The sequence below is a fragment of the Hemitrygon akajei genome, chromosome 3, assembly GCF_048418815.1.
Source record: "Hemitrygon akajei chromosome 3, sHemAka1.3, whole genome shotgun sequence".
NCBI lineage: Eukaryota > Metazoa > Chordata > Chondrichthyes > Myliobatiformes > Dasyatidae > Hemitrygon > Hemitrygon akajei.
The window spans coordinates 37360900-37376932 of NC_133126.1; the positions used below are offsets into that span (position 1 = coordinate 37360900).

At 38.6% G+C, this 16033-nt stretch overlaps 1 protein-coding gene across 2 annotated transcripts in view; it reads right to left on the bottom strand.

The window, feature by feature from the left end:
* mis18bp1 (MIS18 binding protein 1) overlaps nt 1-16033 on the bottom strand; it is a 46625-nt gene that overhangs the window by 3192 nt on the left and 27400 nt on the right. For both annotated transcript variants that reach the window (XM_073039619.1, XM_073039620.1), the window contains 6 exons: nt 14865-15981; nt 9894-10075; nt 7576-7712; nt 6034-6179; nt 1187-1265; nt 1045-1099 (listed from right to left, as the gene is read on the bottom strand). In XM_073039619.1, coding sequence (XP_072895720.1) covers nt 1045-1099; nt 1187-1265; nt 6034-6179; nt 7576-7712; nt 9894-10075; nt 14865-15981 — 1716 coding nt within the window. The remainder of the gene's footprint in view (nt 1-1044; nt 1100-1186; nt 1266-6033; nt 6180-7575; nt 7713-9893; nt 10076-14864; nt 15982-16033) is intronic.

Consider the following 16033-nt stretch of genomic DNA (forward strand, 5'->3'; position numbering starts at 1 on the left):
AATCTTTCAATGCTATGTTCTCGATCAATAGGAACAATTGTGCAGACTATTATCTAAATGGGGAGGAGGTTCAAGCATCAGAGGTGCAGAAGGACTTGGGAGTCCTCATGCAAGACTCCCAGGAGGTTAATTTACAAGCTGAGTTTGTAGTAAAGAAGGCAAATGCAATGTTGGCATTTATTTCAAAGGGAATAGAATATAAAAGCAAGGAGAAAATTCTGAGCCTTTATGATACACTAGTCAGGCCACACTTGGAATATTGTCAACAGTTTTGGGCCCCATATTTCAGAAAGAATGTGTTGTCATTGGACAGAGTCCAGAGGAGGTTCATGAGGATGATTCTGGGAAGGAAGGGGGTTTATAGATGAGGAGCATTTGGCAGCTTTGGGCCTGTACTCACTGGAATTTAGAAGGATGCGGGGGGTGATCTCATTGAAACTTACTGAATGTTGAAAGGACTGTTTCCTCTGGTGGAGGTATCCAGAACTAGAGGGCATAGCCTCAAAATTGAGGGGTGACCCTTTAGAACAGAGGTAAGGAGGAATTTTTTAAATTTTAGCCAGAAAGTAGTGAATCTGTAGAATGCTCTGCCACAGACTGCGGTGGAGGCCAAGTCTGTGGGTATATTTAAGGCGGAAGTTGATTGTTTCCTGATCGGTCAGGGCATCAAAAGATATGGTGAGGAGGCAGGTGTATGGGGTTGAACGGGATCCAGGATCAGCCATGATGGAATGGCAGAGCAGACTTGATGGGCTGAATGGCCTAATTCTGCTCCTATGTCTTATGGTTTTATGCAGTTTGGTCTAAGTGTAATTTCAGATCCACAGCAATGGGTTGCACTCAATTAGGCCATGAAATAATTGAACCAGCTACTTTGTTCACAGAGCAAAGTCAACAATATTGGCCTTACTGTCATTTTGGTATTCTACTAAAAATTCAAAACCACTTCTTGGTCCAAAGGCAAAACTTACCTATGCATTTAGTTTACTGACATGTGGGATAAAATTGAAAAGATGAAATCTTTAAAAAATGCAGTATTCTTACCTTCTGTTACACGTGATGATTTAAGTCTGTATGGTGTCATTAAGAATGTTTGTTTCTGAAATAAGAATAATAAAGAAATTGAGTTCGTGAGCTGTATGCATTTTAAACATTTACATGCAAAATTTAGTTATTTGCTTCCTACCGACTTCTTCTTGACTTTGGACCAGTTCTTCATTTTGGATTTTTTTTGTAATTGATGCACATATTTGTCATTACTTGCACTGTAACATATAATAAACGTTATTCAAAATATGGTATATATCATACTTTTAAAGTATGAACTTATGAAAATACTTGTGTTTATAATTCAAAATTATGAAAACTATACAATATAAATCTTTCACATTTTTATGACAATTTCTTGATATTTTAAAGTAATAAAAGTAGTAAAGCCAAGTACATGTGCTGATGTTAAAACCTACATATGAACTAATATCAAAGTCAATAAAACTGGAGGAGAAAAGAAAAAATGGTTGGCATTGGATAAAAAGACTAGAACATTGAAAAAATAAGATTGTCACTTTTAACTCCGCCATTCAATAAATGTGGCTGATCATCTAAATTCCCGACCTTGTTAATTGTTCTCTCCCCATATCCTTTAATCTCCTCAGCTGTTAGAACCTCTAATGACATCTTAAATGCATGTGGCCTCAACTGCATTCAATGGTTAAGAATTATGTAGCTTTACCTTTCTTGCCGGAAGAAATTAAATCCCTAAATTTCTTACTTCACAACTATAGACTGTAACCCCAAGTTCCCAACACAGGAATATACTTTCCAAATTTAGTCTATCCAGTCCATATATGTTTCAGTGTTCTAAGATGCTGCAAATGTAGTGAAAGACCACACCATAGATGGCAACGGCAAAGCTTAAAGGAGTGAGATAGACTGGCTGGTTGAGTGGTGTTGTAACCTTTCACTCAGTATCAGCAAGATCAAGGAACTGTGTGTGCACTTTAGGAAGGGGAGTCGGGAGAACACACACTCGTCCTTGTTGAGGGGTCAGTGGCAGAAAGAGTGAGCAGCTTCAAATTGCTGTGCATCAACACTGCAGAGGACCTATTATGGCCTCCAGCAACTGTGCTTCATTAGGAGTTAGAAGAGATTTGGCAGGTTGTTAGCAAATCTCTACTGATATACAGTGGACAGCATTCTGAGTGGTTGCATCGGAGCTTGGTACGGAGTATCATTGCGGAGGATTGCAAGAGGCTGCAGATGGTCACAGACGCAGCCATTTCCATCACAGGCACAACCCTCCCTCCTATCATGGACATCTTCAAGAGCTGGTGCCTCAAGAGGGTGACACTCATCATTAAAGAGTCTCACCCTCTGTGTCATTGCCTCTTCATGGTACTACCAACAGGGAGGAGGTACAGGAGCCTGAAGACCTGCACACAATGTTTTTAGGGACTGTTTCTCCTCCTCTGCCATCAGACTTCAGAACAATTCATGTATGAATGAACAATAATTCGCTATTCATCTTTTATACTATTTACTTTTGCAACTTACAGTAACTTTTATGTCTTGCACTGTATGCATGTCAATGATAATAAACCTAATTCTAATCCTCAGCACTTTGAGCTCACTCTGCTGTTGAATATTATGGTTCCCTTAGCATTATTGATATTAAGATCATAAATAGCATCAATGGCTCAGAATCCAGGGCCCCAAGACTGGGATCAGAAAAAATCTCCATTTTAAATGGTGAACTTCAGAGACAATGCCTGCTTGTTTTAGGTTCTCCAACCAAAAGAATCAGCAAATAGACTTCAGATCCATCAATCCTTTTCTTTACGTCTCCATCTGATTATCTCCTGTTTTATAAATACCTATGAACATAAAAAATACAGCGCAAAAACAGGCCCATTGGCCCCAAAATGTCTGTGCTGACCCTACTGTTAAATTAATCCACATATCTATACGACCTTTATCCCCTGCCTGTTCATAGGTCTAAGTGCCTCTTTAATCTTGCTATCATATTTGCTTTCACCACTTTCAGGTATCTACCATACATACACTGAATAAAAAAACCTGCCTTGGTAAAATCCTGTAAACTCCCCCCCCCCTCACTTAGAGCTATGCTTAATCTCTACTCTAGCAGAAAGACTCTGGCTATTCATGCTTCCCATAGCTTTACATAGTTCTGGCAAGTCACCCCTCAGCTGCCAATGCTCCATGGAAAGCAATCCAAGTTTGTCCAAGCTCTCCTTATAGGCATTACTCTCCCTAACCCAGGCAACATCTTGATGGATAAACACGAGATTCTGCAGATGCTGGCAATCCAGAGCAACACACACAAAATGTTGGAGGAACTCAGCAGCTGTGGAAATGAATAAACAGTCGACATTTCAGGCCAAGACCCTTCTTCAGGACTGGAAGGAAGGGTAAGACGCCAGAATAAAAAGTTTGGGGGGAGGGGAGTAGGTCTTGCTAGAATAATTGGTGAAGCCAGATGGGTGGAAAAGGTATGGGCCCAGAGAAAAAGGGATCTGTCAGGAGAGGAGAGTGGACCATGGCAGAAAAGGAAGAAGAGGGGCACTGGGGGAGGTGATAGGCAGGTGAGGAGCAAAGTTGAGAGGCCAGGATGGGGTTATAGAAGAGGGGGGGGGGGGGGGGGGGAGAAGAGTAATTTTTGCCGGAAGGAAAACTCAGTGATAATGCAATCAGAATGGAATACGAGAAGTTGCTCTTCTGCCTTGAGAGTGGCCTCATTGTGGCAAAACAGGCGGCCAAGGATCGATACATCAGAATGGGAATGGGGATAAGAATTATAATGATTGGTCACCGGGAAATTCCGCTCTTGGCAGATGAAATGGAGGTGCATGACAAAGTGGCCCCTCAACTTATGTTGGGGTTCATCAATATATAGGAGGTTGCATCAGATTTGGAGGTGAAGTGTTGCCTCACCTGAAGGACTGTTTGGGGCCCTGAATGGAGGTGAGGGAGGAGGTAAATGGGTAAGTGTAGCATTTCGGTCACTTGCAGGGATACGTGTGATCTTGATATCTTGATTAATATTTTATGCACCATCTCCTAAACTTCCATATCCATCCTATATAGGCCAAACTCTCCTTCGCAAACATTACAAGCCAAACATTCTTTTCCTAGGATAACTTCCACATTCTGATAATTGGAATTGGTTTATTGACCAGGCACAGTGAAAAGCATGTCCTGCACACAGCTCATACAGATCAAGGTAAAACAATAACAGCCTTGAGCCTGGTGGTACATGCTTTCAAGCTTTTGTTTCTTCTGAACTGACTCAAAGGCAAATGCATCTTTTGGGGACGGAGAGCAAAACTTCACACAGTAGATCAACTGATTCACCAGAGCCTGTATGATATGTATCTCAAAACTTCTTTATCATTGGACTCCAACTCCTTTACAATAAGTCAAAACTGTGTTTATCATCTTGATTGATGACTGCACATGCACATTTATGAACCATGAGTCAGCTGTGAAGGATACAGTGTTTACTACCTTCTCACCTTATTAGCTCAGCTTGCATCACTAGCAGAATCTACCTTCTTCTCAGTGCACTTTCCCTCCTGTCATCATCCAATAATGTAGATGTCAATAGCAGCAACTTAGTGCTGAAGTGGCACACTACTAGGAACTCTTTGCCAACTTGAATACTACGCTTCTGTATCTACATTTTTCTGTTCTTTCACTCATTCTGTTCATGGTAATATGACACCTATTGTGATATATGCAACTAAACACTCTTTCGAAGTCCAGATATGTTATATGCACTATTTCTCACTTATTCACCCATAAGATTCAGCAGCAGAATTAGGCCATTCAGCCCATCAAGTCTGCGCTGTCATTGCATCATGGCTGATTTATTATTCCTCTCAACCCCAATTATCCTGGCTTGCCCCTGTAACTTTTGATGCCCTTACTAATTAAGAACCAATCAACTTCCGTTTTAACTATACCCAATGACTTGGCTTCTGCAGCCGCCTTTGGCAATGAATTCCACGGATTCACCACCCTCTGGCTAAAGAAATTCATCCTCATCTCCTTTCCTGTATTAGGACAACCTGTTAATTACACCTTCAATGAACTCTATAATAAACCCATTAAACATCTATTTTCCTTCATATAGCTATGTTGACTCTGACTAATCAAATTAATGATCTTCTACTGTTAAGAGATGTCCATGTAATTAAAAGCTTTGTGTTTCTACATTTATTTACACATCTAAACATAAGAAGAGAATGTGTACTAGGAAGACAGACATTGGAAATAGTAAGCAATCTAATTATATTTCACAATGTAGTACTTATTCTATCGCACTGGAGGACCTGAGCACCTCAAGCCTGGCACGCCACTGAAATTGATCACGGCTGGTCTATGCTGGCCTCAACTTATTTTCTGTATCAGTTCCCCATAATACCCTGGCTAGGATGGCAAGTATAGGGGGACTGCAGCAACCGTTTCAACCAGAAACAGATTGCTCAGATTCTTTGGTTTGTCTTGGCATCAGTTGGATGCCATCTCCCCCTTAATTCATCTGGCTGCACAGTCTTTTCTGGTACATGCTCAAGAGACAGCACCATTATGAAACATCCACGCTGGGAGAACTGTGCTACCATGGGGAAAGAGAGCAGCTTCTGTAACATTTATCAGGAGGTGATGAGGGAGAATGTTGAATCAACACTTGCAGGTGCTGCTGATCTCTGACAGTGGCCTGCCTTCACTGGCTAGGGTGCAGCCCTAAGCCCCATCACTTAGTGCTAAGTAGAAGCACTGCTTGTTACAGCACACTCAGTGCCATCAATCACAGGCAACCTCTCTGGACAGAGACACGAGGGCAAATCTTTGATTGTATTAGGCTCCCCGAGCAAAATGGCTGTCATATTATGACCACTTTTCACACAGATTCCATCGGCATTTTCATTGCTGAGAAGGCAACTTGCATGCTAAGCAATGTGCTTATTTATAAAGACCCATGGTAGCAGTAATATGTACTGTTGTATTAATTACCCATCAGTGGGAGCTAACATTCGAGGACTGATGTGATTCCACTGTGGCGTTTTTGCTATAGGAAAGATGATTGAGGATGGAGTAGTTGGATTTGCCTGAAGTTTGAAAAAATCATCTCCATCTTCTTGGCCCGAAAAACTTGGAAGCTGCAATACAGTTACAAAAAGGGGAAAAATATTTTTGAAATTCTAAATTTGTAGGTTAAGAAATTTGTGATCTAAGCTTTTATTTGTGCTGCAACTTTATTCAAAATTCAATAATTCACATCATAATGATTGTCTTTTTGTTACTTTAATTTTTCAATTTATCCCAATACAGTTTATATAAAACCACACTTTAATAATATGTTTATCTAGACTGAATAAACCTGGTAGAGGTTAAGAAAACAAAAGAAGGTCTAAATGAGCTAAGCTCTAAGAGCTCCGTTTTAATAGTCTTGGGTACAAAAATGTCTAACACTAAACACACTGGAAATATTACTGTACATCTGCTTTCTAGATGGAGTTGTACATAGTTTACATTCAAAAACTTATTTCATCGTTGTATAATTTTACTGATTGTTGGCTTGTCCACTTATAAAACTGAGAGGGTGGTGACCAAAGCCTGTAATAAATGATAATGTCTAACCCACTGTAAAAAGATAATTTGGCATTACCAAATCCACCGTGAGAGACACAAGATGATTTCTGAATAATTTTGAAGTGCATTTTTATGTGGCATCTTTGGTGAATTGTGTCACTGCCATTTCCAATTAAAAATGCTCAAAACCACTTCTAGCAGAAATAATTTGCTGATGGTGCTCTGGCTACTGTCCATTTCATATTTCCTTATGACATTAAAAGGAAGCCATTAAGTCCATCAAATCTACAACATTTGACAGAACAATCCTAAAACCACTAATTTTTTTCTTGAATCTATTTTCCCCAAACTGGCATCTACCTTTCCTAGATTTGATAACTTACTTACATACTGGAGGCAATTTGCAGTGGCCAATTAACCTACCAACCTGCACGTTATTGGGATGTAAGAGAAAAATGGAGCACCTAATGGAAACCTGAATACTTCAGTTTCTTCCTACATCCCAAAGAAATAGGTACAGGAAGAACATGCAAATTGGATGGAGGCTGCATAAGAGATCAGGACTGAAACCAGGTTGATAGAAACACAAGGCAGCAACTCTACTAAAGTAGCAATTTGTGCTTCGTATTTGCCCATCTTATAGCTTGAAAGGCTGAACTAGGGGCTGAAATGTGTGGTGTAGAGATGTGTATGTCTTCACTCTTTACCATCATAGCATTATCAGAGCTATGCTTGTGAAGACTATAATTCACAATCATTTTTAAATGTCCTGCAACATAAAGTGCACAGATATAAATTCGTCTTTCCATTTTGTCCACAATTTTTCAGCTGCATATTCAATTGAAGAAGACATTTTACACTTATAATCCTGATCCAATAGAAACAGCAGTAGATAGAAGAATTTAGTTAGAATACTTCAACATTTTACAATACTTAAAGATTTTTTTTAATGAGTGTCCAAACCTTTATTCTTTTATGCTGAAATTCTGTATCATTGAAAAGATCTTCACGATCATCCTTAGGAATATGTTCTAGGAAAGACCTTACTTGCTGCTTTCTTTTCAGCGTTCCAGCCCGTGCAGTAATATTCTTGGGTTCCTCTATGGAAATACCATTCATTAAATAATTAAGGCACATTTGGTTAACTTGCCTAATCATACAATCTTGCATGAAGAATAACTCTCATAACTATATGGTACTTGCATTTAAAAACTAATAGAAGCTCAAAATGAACGTATGAATATACAACATACTGCTATACACAATTTAATCTTTTTAGAATCAAATCTGTTCTGAATGTTTTAGCTGAATTTTTAATTGTTTTCTTTATTGTAGAGTGGAATAGGTAAAAGGCATTAAAATAGCACAAGAACAAGTAATCCATCAGTTCAGAAGCACTGATAGTATGTTTCCCAGTGTGTATTGGTGCAAGTTCTTTACCAAATACAGTGAACCATTTTCCTCAAATATATGTGTGTAAGTGATTGAGAGTGAGAGAGAGAGTAGAGAGCAACATTATTTAGTGATTCCAATCTTAAAAACAATAGGGAACTGTGATTGCAGTTGTCATCATTTTCTTAGAGTCTAAACCTAAGCTAAGCATGTCCTCCCTAGGTTACCACAGAGGTCTGTACCCTAGAACTGTTCAGAATCCAAGTAGCTTGCAAGTTGAAAGTACAAATAGCCACTGATATATTTAAAGATACGGGTCAAGCACAGGCAACGTATAGTTAATCTCAACTACTGAGATGTGACCACATAGCAGAAGATGCTTTCAAGCCCATAGTAGCCAGAATCCAATTTCCTACTTCATCCTGAATGTTAAGTGGATGAACCTTCCAGACCAGCTTCCCATGCAGGACTGTCCATAAAGATAAATCCTTACCGAAGTCTATGTAGTCAACATCCACTGTCTATCCTTCAACAAATTTTCTGGTAATCTCCTTGAAAAACTCTATAAGATGGTTAGACATAGAGCCATGTTTATTATCCCCAGTCAGACCCTGTCAATCCAAATACTTTTATATCCTATCCTTTAGAATACCTTCCAATAATTTAATCCACAACTGATATCAGGCTCATTGGCCTATAATTTTCCAGCTTCTTCTTAGAGCCTTTCTTGAACAATGGAACAACAAACAGCTATTCTCCAGGTCTCTGGCACCTCACGTGAGGCTAAAGACATTTTAAGTATCTCTGTTAGGGCCCCCAGCAATTTCTGCACTAGCTCCCACAAGGCTTGAAGGAAAACTTTGTCAGGCCCTGGGAACTTTTCCACCCTAGTTTGCCTCAACACAGCAAGCATCTTCTCTTCTATAATCTGGATATAGTCCATGTTGTTATTACTGTTTGGCCTCAGTTCTATAAACTCCATGTCTGTCTCCCAAGTAAATATAGATGCAAATAAAAGATCAATTTTAGATCTTTGGTTACACGCATAGATGACCAATTTTGTTTCCTGCTATCCTTTTGCTCTTAATACATCCATAGAGGGCCCTGGGATTCTCCTTCACCTTGTCTGCCACAGCAACCTCATGCCTTCTTATTTCCCTCTTAAGTGTTCGCTTCCTTTTCTTATATTCCTCAAGTGCCTTATTTGTTCCACGCTGCCTATACCTGCAATGCACCTCCTTCTTTTTAACTAAAGCATCAATATCTCTTGAAAATCAAGGTTCTCTAAACCCGCTAGGCTTGCCTTTTTTAAACAGAACATAAACTCAGTGGCCATTTGTTAGGGACAACGGTTTGTTAATACAAATATTTAAACAGCCAATCAAGTAGCAGTAACTTGAGAGGTTCAGTTGTTCAGACCAAACATCAGAATGGGGAAAAATATTACCTAAGTAAGTTGGATTGTGAAATGATTGTTGGTGCCAGATGGGGTGGTTTGAGTATCTCAGAAACTGTTGCTCTTAGTATTGTTATGCACAATAGTCTGTAGAGTTTACAGAGAATGGTGTGATAAACAAGAAAAAATCTAGTGAGTGGCAGTTCTGTAGGTGAAAAACACCTCATTAATGACAGGGGGTCAGAGGGGGAATGGCCAGACTGGTTTAAATTGACAGGAAGGTGACAGAAATGTTTTACAACAGTGGTGTGTAGAAGAGCAGCTCTGAATGCATAACGTGTTGAACCTTGAAGTGCATCAGGTTCTACTCCTGACCCTAATAAAGTGGCCACTGAGTGTACACACTCAGTCCTCTCAAAATTTCACTCTTGAGGGGCTCCCACTTACCAAGCATCCCTTTGTCAATACAATTTAATAAGTTTAATATTCTAACCTTGCTTGTTTTCATTACTGGAACGCTTTTTCTTCTTCTGTTTCACTTCAGATATTTTGCACAATTTAGGCTGTTGCTCAGATAGGTACTTCTGTTGGCACTCTTCAGCAGAACGTGTACCAACAGATGCTGCCACATCTTCCCAGAAACCACGTTTATGTTTTGGCAATGCTGCAACGGTTCTATTGGGACATAGATCATAGACGAGCAAAATAATACAAATGTATAATAAGATTTTTAAAAAATGTGAATCTTCCACATATTGCTGGAAAGAAGCCGTAATAAATCAAAGGAGAGAAGACCTAAACACCCATATAAGATATATAAAGGTGATTTGTGTCTTGCTGATAACCAACAGTAATCTAAAAGACTTGAGGCACCCATGCTAAAGTGTCAATTTTTCCAAAATATTTCCTTAAAAAAGAGGATTATTTTGGATTTTCCTGTCAGATTTAAAGTATGAAGACTTAAGAGCAATTTATGGAACTTGCTCCTTTCAACAATGAAGGCAATAATAAACTCCACCACCCAGGACATGCCATCTTCTCATTGCTACTGTTACATACCCACAGTCTGAACACGGGACAGTGGGATGATGTAATTGTCTCTTGACCGTGGGGTGATGTTATGTCACGTGATGGCACGTTCCAAACGGTATTTAATCCAAACCCGCGGTCTGTGACGCAGTTCTCATTTTTATTTTTGTCCAATGTTGTTGTTCCCATTCGGAGGTGTGGAGGCTCCACCGGTTTTGTTTGTTGCACATTTATTTTTCCCTCACAGTCCAGTAATCAGAGAGTGAAGGCATTACCGGAGTTATCCGAGTTCAAAGGATTGGATAAAGTTAATGTCGTTCAGTGTTTTGGGGAATGATAGACCTTTGACTTTGTTCAGGAATTGTGGCATGCACATTTGAGTTAAACCCCTGCAAGTTCAGGAAGGTTTGTGCAGTGACCACCCTCCAGTCAAAAGGTCAGTTCCTTCTATTTCCTCATGATTTCTGCGAACAAGGCATCTCCTGTCTGTGGAATTGGCAGATCGTCGATACGTCAAAGGAATCGTTTGTTTCGGGGAAGTCTCTCCTTACTGACTGTATAAATCACATGGACTTCTGAACCTATCACTTTAAGTTTGTGCTTGGATGAGAACTCGTTAAGAACAGTTTCTAAGTTTGAATGTTGTGCCGCCTAACTGTTAACTTCAGGTTAAGTTAGTTGTTTGTTTTCTTTTCTAAGTTTGAGCAGAGGTTAGTAAATCTCGGGATTTGTTTTAAACCCTGTCTCAGTTTCATATTCATTGCTGCTGCATTCGTAACACTACCATCAGGAAGGAGGTACAGCATCCTGAAGGCACACACTCAGTGATTCAGGGACAGCTCCTTCCCCTCTGCCATCCAATTTCTGAAAGGTCACTGAGCCCATGAACACTACCTCACTACTTTTTTATTTCTAATTTTGCTCTAGTTATATATATAGGAAATATTGAGCAAGATACACAAATTGCAGGAGGAACTCAGCAAGTCAGACAGCCTTCCCTCACTTTTTGATCTGGCTTTTGCCTCCTTACTTTCCAGTCCTGATAAAAGGTGACAGCCCAAAATGTCAAATGTGTATTCTCCTCCATAGGTGCTGCCTGACTTGCTGAGTTCCAGTGAAGGCAATTATGCAGGTTTCTATATTTTAACAACTTTCACTGTGCTTGCTGGCAAGAGTTTTGCTGCTTAACAAAGAGGAGGGGATCCGATATGGATGTTTCAGATCAATGAATTCTGTTAAAAGCTTGTTAAACTTACTAGCACCATTCTTGTTTCATTAGTCAATCTATCATGACTCAGTGGGAAAGTGCAGGGTCAGTTCATTTGAAAGTCTGTTCAATATTCTGAATCAATGGTGAAATTAGACCAATGTGCAGTATAAACAATAGCATATACATAATGCACCTGCTGGATATCAATAGATATCACCCTGTTGCTTCCAGAAATCATCCAGAATCCCTAGGCTCTAATTCAGTGAGACTCAAGGACATGTGCTCTGTTGAAGCTTGAAATATTGGAGATTTATGAAAAACAATAATTAATTGCTCACAGATTTTCAGGAGCTGGAAAACACTCTGTAACTCTAATTGTAAAACACGTTAAAGAATTTTATTATCTAATCAGGTAGTATTGGGTCAGTTCAAGGAGGTCTATGATCTTCCAATTTTAGATTAATGTAGAGAATGGTAATTTCAGGAAAATTGTCTGAAAAAGGAAAGAGGATCATCTCTGCAGGAAGATCACTTGAGTAATGTGATGAATTCTGATAGGGATTGGAGCATAATTGGAGACAAATAGTTACATGGAAAAGCAAAATCTGTTATAAGCTAGTCAGTATAAGAGAGAATCAGATTAATATATGGTTAAAGGGATGCTGCAGGAGGAGAATTTTAGACTTCTGGATCACTGGTACCATTTTTGAGTAAGGTGGGATCTGTAAAATCTGGGCAGGTTGCAACTGATTTGGCAGAGGAATGGAAACACATCTGGGGAAAAGGTGCCGTTAAATACAGAAGGAAGTTAAGTTCCTCCAGTACACAGAGCAGACAAGGATGACATAAAATACATGGGAATCTTTTGGAAATCTTTATTTTCTACAATTTCTAAAGCTTTGAAAATTAATTTCCAACCTAATAGATTGACTGTTCTATTTGGAATAGTTCCGCATCATATTCAGGGTATCTCATCTTCAGATCAACATGTAATTGCATTTGTTACCCTACTGGCAAGAAGGGCTATTTTATTAAAATGGAAAGATATTTCTTCCCCTACATTAATTGATGGTTTTCTCAAGTAATGTTATGTCTTAGTTTGGAAAAAAATTAGTAGAACTTTTGATCCTCGATTTGATTTTGAGAGAAGATGGGGTTCTTTTGCCAAATATTATCATTTAATTTGAATTAAGTTATATGGTTTCCTTCCAATTTTATTTTTTTATTATAAATATGAAATGGCGGTTGAAGACTTTTAAAAATATTTAGATGATGGTCAAACGTATTGCTCCGGGGGGTTGATTCCTAATGGTTTTTTTTCCCTTTTTTTTGTAGTTAATGGGCTTTTATCCCTAGTTAGATGGGGTTCTTTTTTTCCCCTTCTTTTTCCTATCTATATATATATATATATATATAAATTTTATTTTCCATTTTTATATTTTATGATCAGTTTTTTTTTCAGCTTTATTAATTGTATACATATTAATCTGTTGAAGTTTTGTATCATTTTATAGCTGTTGAAGATTACGTACCAATAAAAAGATTCTAAAAATGAAAATGAAATACATGGGAGGAAAGGAATGTTGATGAACCAAGAGCATTGATAAGTTAGTCCCGACGAAGGGTCTCGGCTCGAAACGTCAACTGTACTTCTTCCTATAGATGCTGCCTGGCCTGCTGCGTTCCACCAGCATTTTGTGTGAGTTGCTTTATAAGCATGTGGGAATATGACATTGCTGCTATTGCAGTGACATGATTGAAAGAATAGGAATTTCCGCTCAACATTCTGGAACATAAAATCTTCACATAGGACAAAGACAGAATTAACATCAATGTAATATTGGGTAGCAAAGTTGTTCAAACACAACTATCTTCAATCAATGAACAGGGAATTATCGATTTCTCCTTCCGGTAAAACCCACCCCCATCTTTCTCTAATTTGAATTCTGACCTTTCACCTCTTCTCACTTGTCTATCACTTCCCCCTTGATCCCCTCCTCCTTCCCTTTTTCCTACGGCCCACTCTTCACCTGTATCAGTTCTCTTCTTCTCCAGGCCTTGACCTCCCCTCCCCAACCTGGTTTCACCATCACCTCCCAGCTAGCCTCCTTCCCCTCCCCCTACCTTTTCATTCAGGTGTTTTCCCCCTTCCTTCTCAGTCCTGAAGAAGGGGTCTTAGCCCAACATGTTGACTATCTATTCATTTCCATTGAAGCTGCCTGACCTGTTGAGTTCCTCTAGCATTTTGTGTGTGTTGCTGTAGAGAATTTCCAAATTTTAATTGAAAAAGTAGTAAGAAATTATTTAACTGAGCAATTATGGCATTGGTACCTTGAAATCAAACATTATTATTGAATTAGGAGGAATGAACTAATAACTCTGGTGCTATATAGCTTGACAAGGGAGTAAAACAGGAACATCAGAGGTCTTAACCAGGTGTTTTCAAAGTATATTGTAGCACTGCTTCCTTCTGGGCCACTTCAATATTGTCCAAAAGATACTATTTCTGAATTATTGGGCTAGATCTATACAGGTGTGTGCTGCTTATCGTCTAATCGCATATAAGTCCATAGTCCTGATCGGAGAATGTGACGTAGCGGACGTAACCAATCTCGTGTATTGTGCGTCTCTTAAGTGCAGTAGCGTTATCTCTCTGTTTAATTTTCTTTTGAAAATATTATTTAGCCAATACAGGTACACTACAGTACTCCCTATAGGTTTGCTAAGTATATAATATGGTGTTCACACACCCACATCTAAACCACATAACATCCGATTTCACAGAACGTATTGTGGATGTTAAGCGACGCATACCTGTATTTCTTTTCTAGAAGTTAACAAACTAGATTATTTTCCTGTTTAAACCCACCTTCGAACCTGTCTCTCATTGATCAGGCAGAACTGTCTGCCTCTTGGATTGTAGTTTGGCCCTCAATACTAATAATTCAGGCAGCACCAACCTGCATTGGCATTACAGGCGTTTAACTACTAGAAACACATCTGTGCCTAGAAATTCTCACACAGGTAACAGTCCTTGCTAAACACATATCCAATATCCAAGCTCAGTGGACAAAAGGATTTACCAAACACATTCCCAGCATCTGCAGTTGTTTTGACTTGTTTTAAATAGTAAAGGATACAAAGATAAATTATCAATAAATTGGTTTGGAAAACACATGCAATAAAAGCATTGAGCATAAAAGAAAGAGGAAATACATTTCTTACTTGTGTAGACAGCGGAGTTCTTTCTTAGTCCAGTATTCTGCTCCAGGATCATCAATAGCATGTAGAGTTTGTTGTACTTTCTGACCAGGCATGGAACACGATTCTGAGCTTGTATCTGCTGCTGCTCTATTTTTAGGTGCTGCCTTTTTTAAGGATATTGCTGAATGTTTTAGCTTTCTTTTTGCACTAACTTTGGTATGTTTTGCTTCAGTCAGTGAAACATCTGTAGTGGATGACAGGATTCTATTGAACTGATTTTTCTGTTTTCTTTTTGAAGATTGTTGATTGCACTTTGACACAGTGCTTCCGCTATTATCATCACTTAGTTCTGCTGCATCTATTTGAACCAAAGACACTTCAAACTGTGACTCTGAGACTTGCTTATTAACTTGTTCCAAGCTTTGCTTATTGACAGACTGTTTGAGATTCATTTTTCTCAATTTTCTTTTAATATTAATTTTGATACCTTCATTGGACTGAAAAGTCTCATTTTCTGTTGGACTCAATGAAATAGTTTTGTTGATTGATTTTGAAGAACGATTTATCCATGTGCGCCTTTCAGAAGCATACCTTTCATTTATATCCTTCATTTTAGATGAATCGGTCACTTTTGCAGGAGATAGATTTCTTTTCTCATTCTGGCTTTTTTGGATGTTCTGCGATGCCATGCTTGATTTTACAGTTCTATTTCTTAATTTGTAAGTATCTTGATGTTTTGCTTTTGTGGATCTTAGCTCAGATTTGTGTTCATAGATGTCACTCTTGCTTGTAGTACCTTCCATTTCAGATGAACTAGTTGTACTTACACTGACCAATTTATTGCCTCTCTGGGCATTTTTCTGAACATAGTGTACAAGTTCACTTAATTTTACTGTTTTGTTCATTAATGAATAAGGATTGGGAACTGGGCTCAAAACAACAGTAGGGTTTAAGTAATTATGCTTTTTGTTCTTTTTATTTTCGGTATTCAAAGTAAATCCATCTGTTCTTAAAGTGGTTTGTCTTGGCAAATGCTTCTGTGGCTGTTTTCTTAGGCTATATTTCACTGGTTGATTTTTTGATTTTTCTTTTGCACCTTTTGTCTCTTTGGCATTTCTTTCCTTCTTCAAAATATGATCTATGAGAAAATACATTACAAAATATACCTGTAAATCTGGTATTAAAATAAA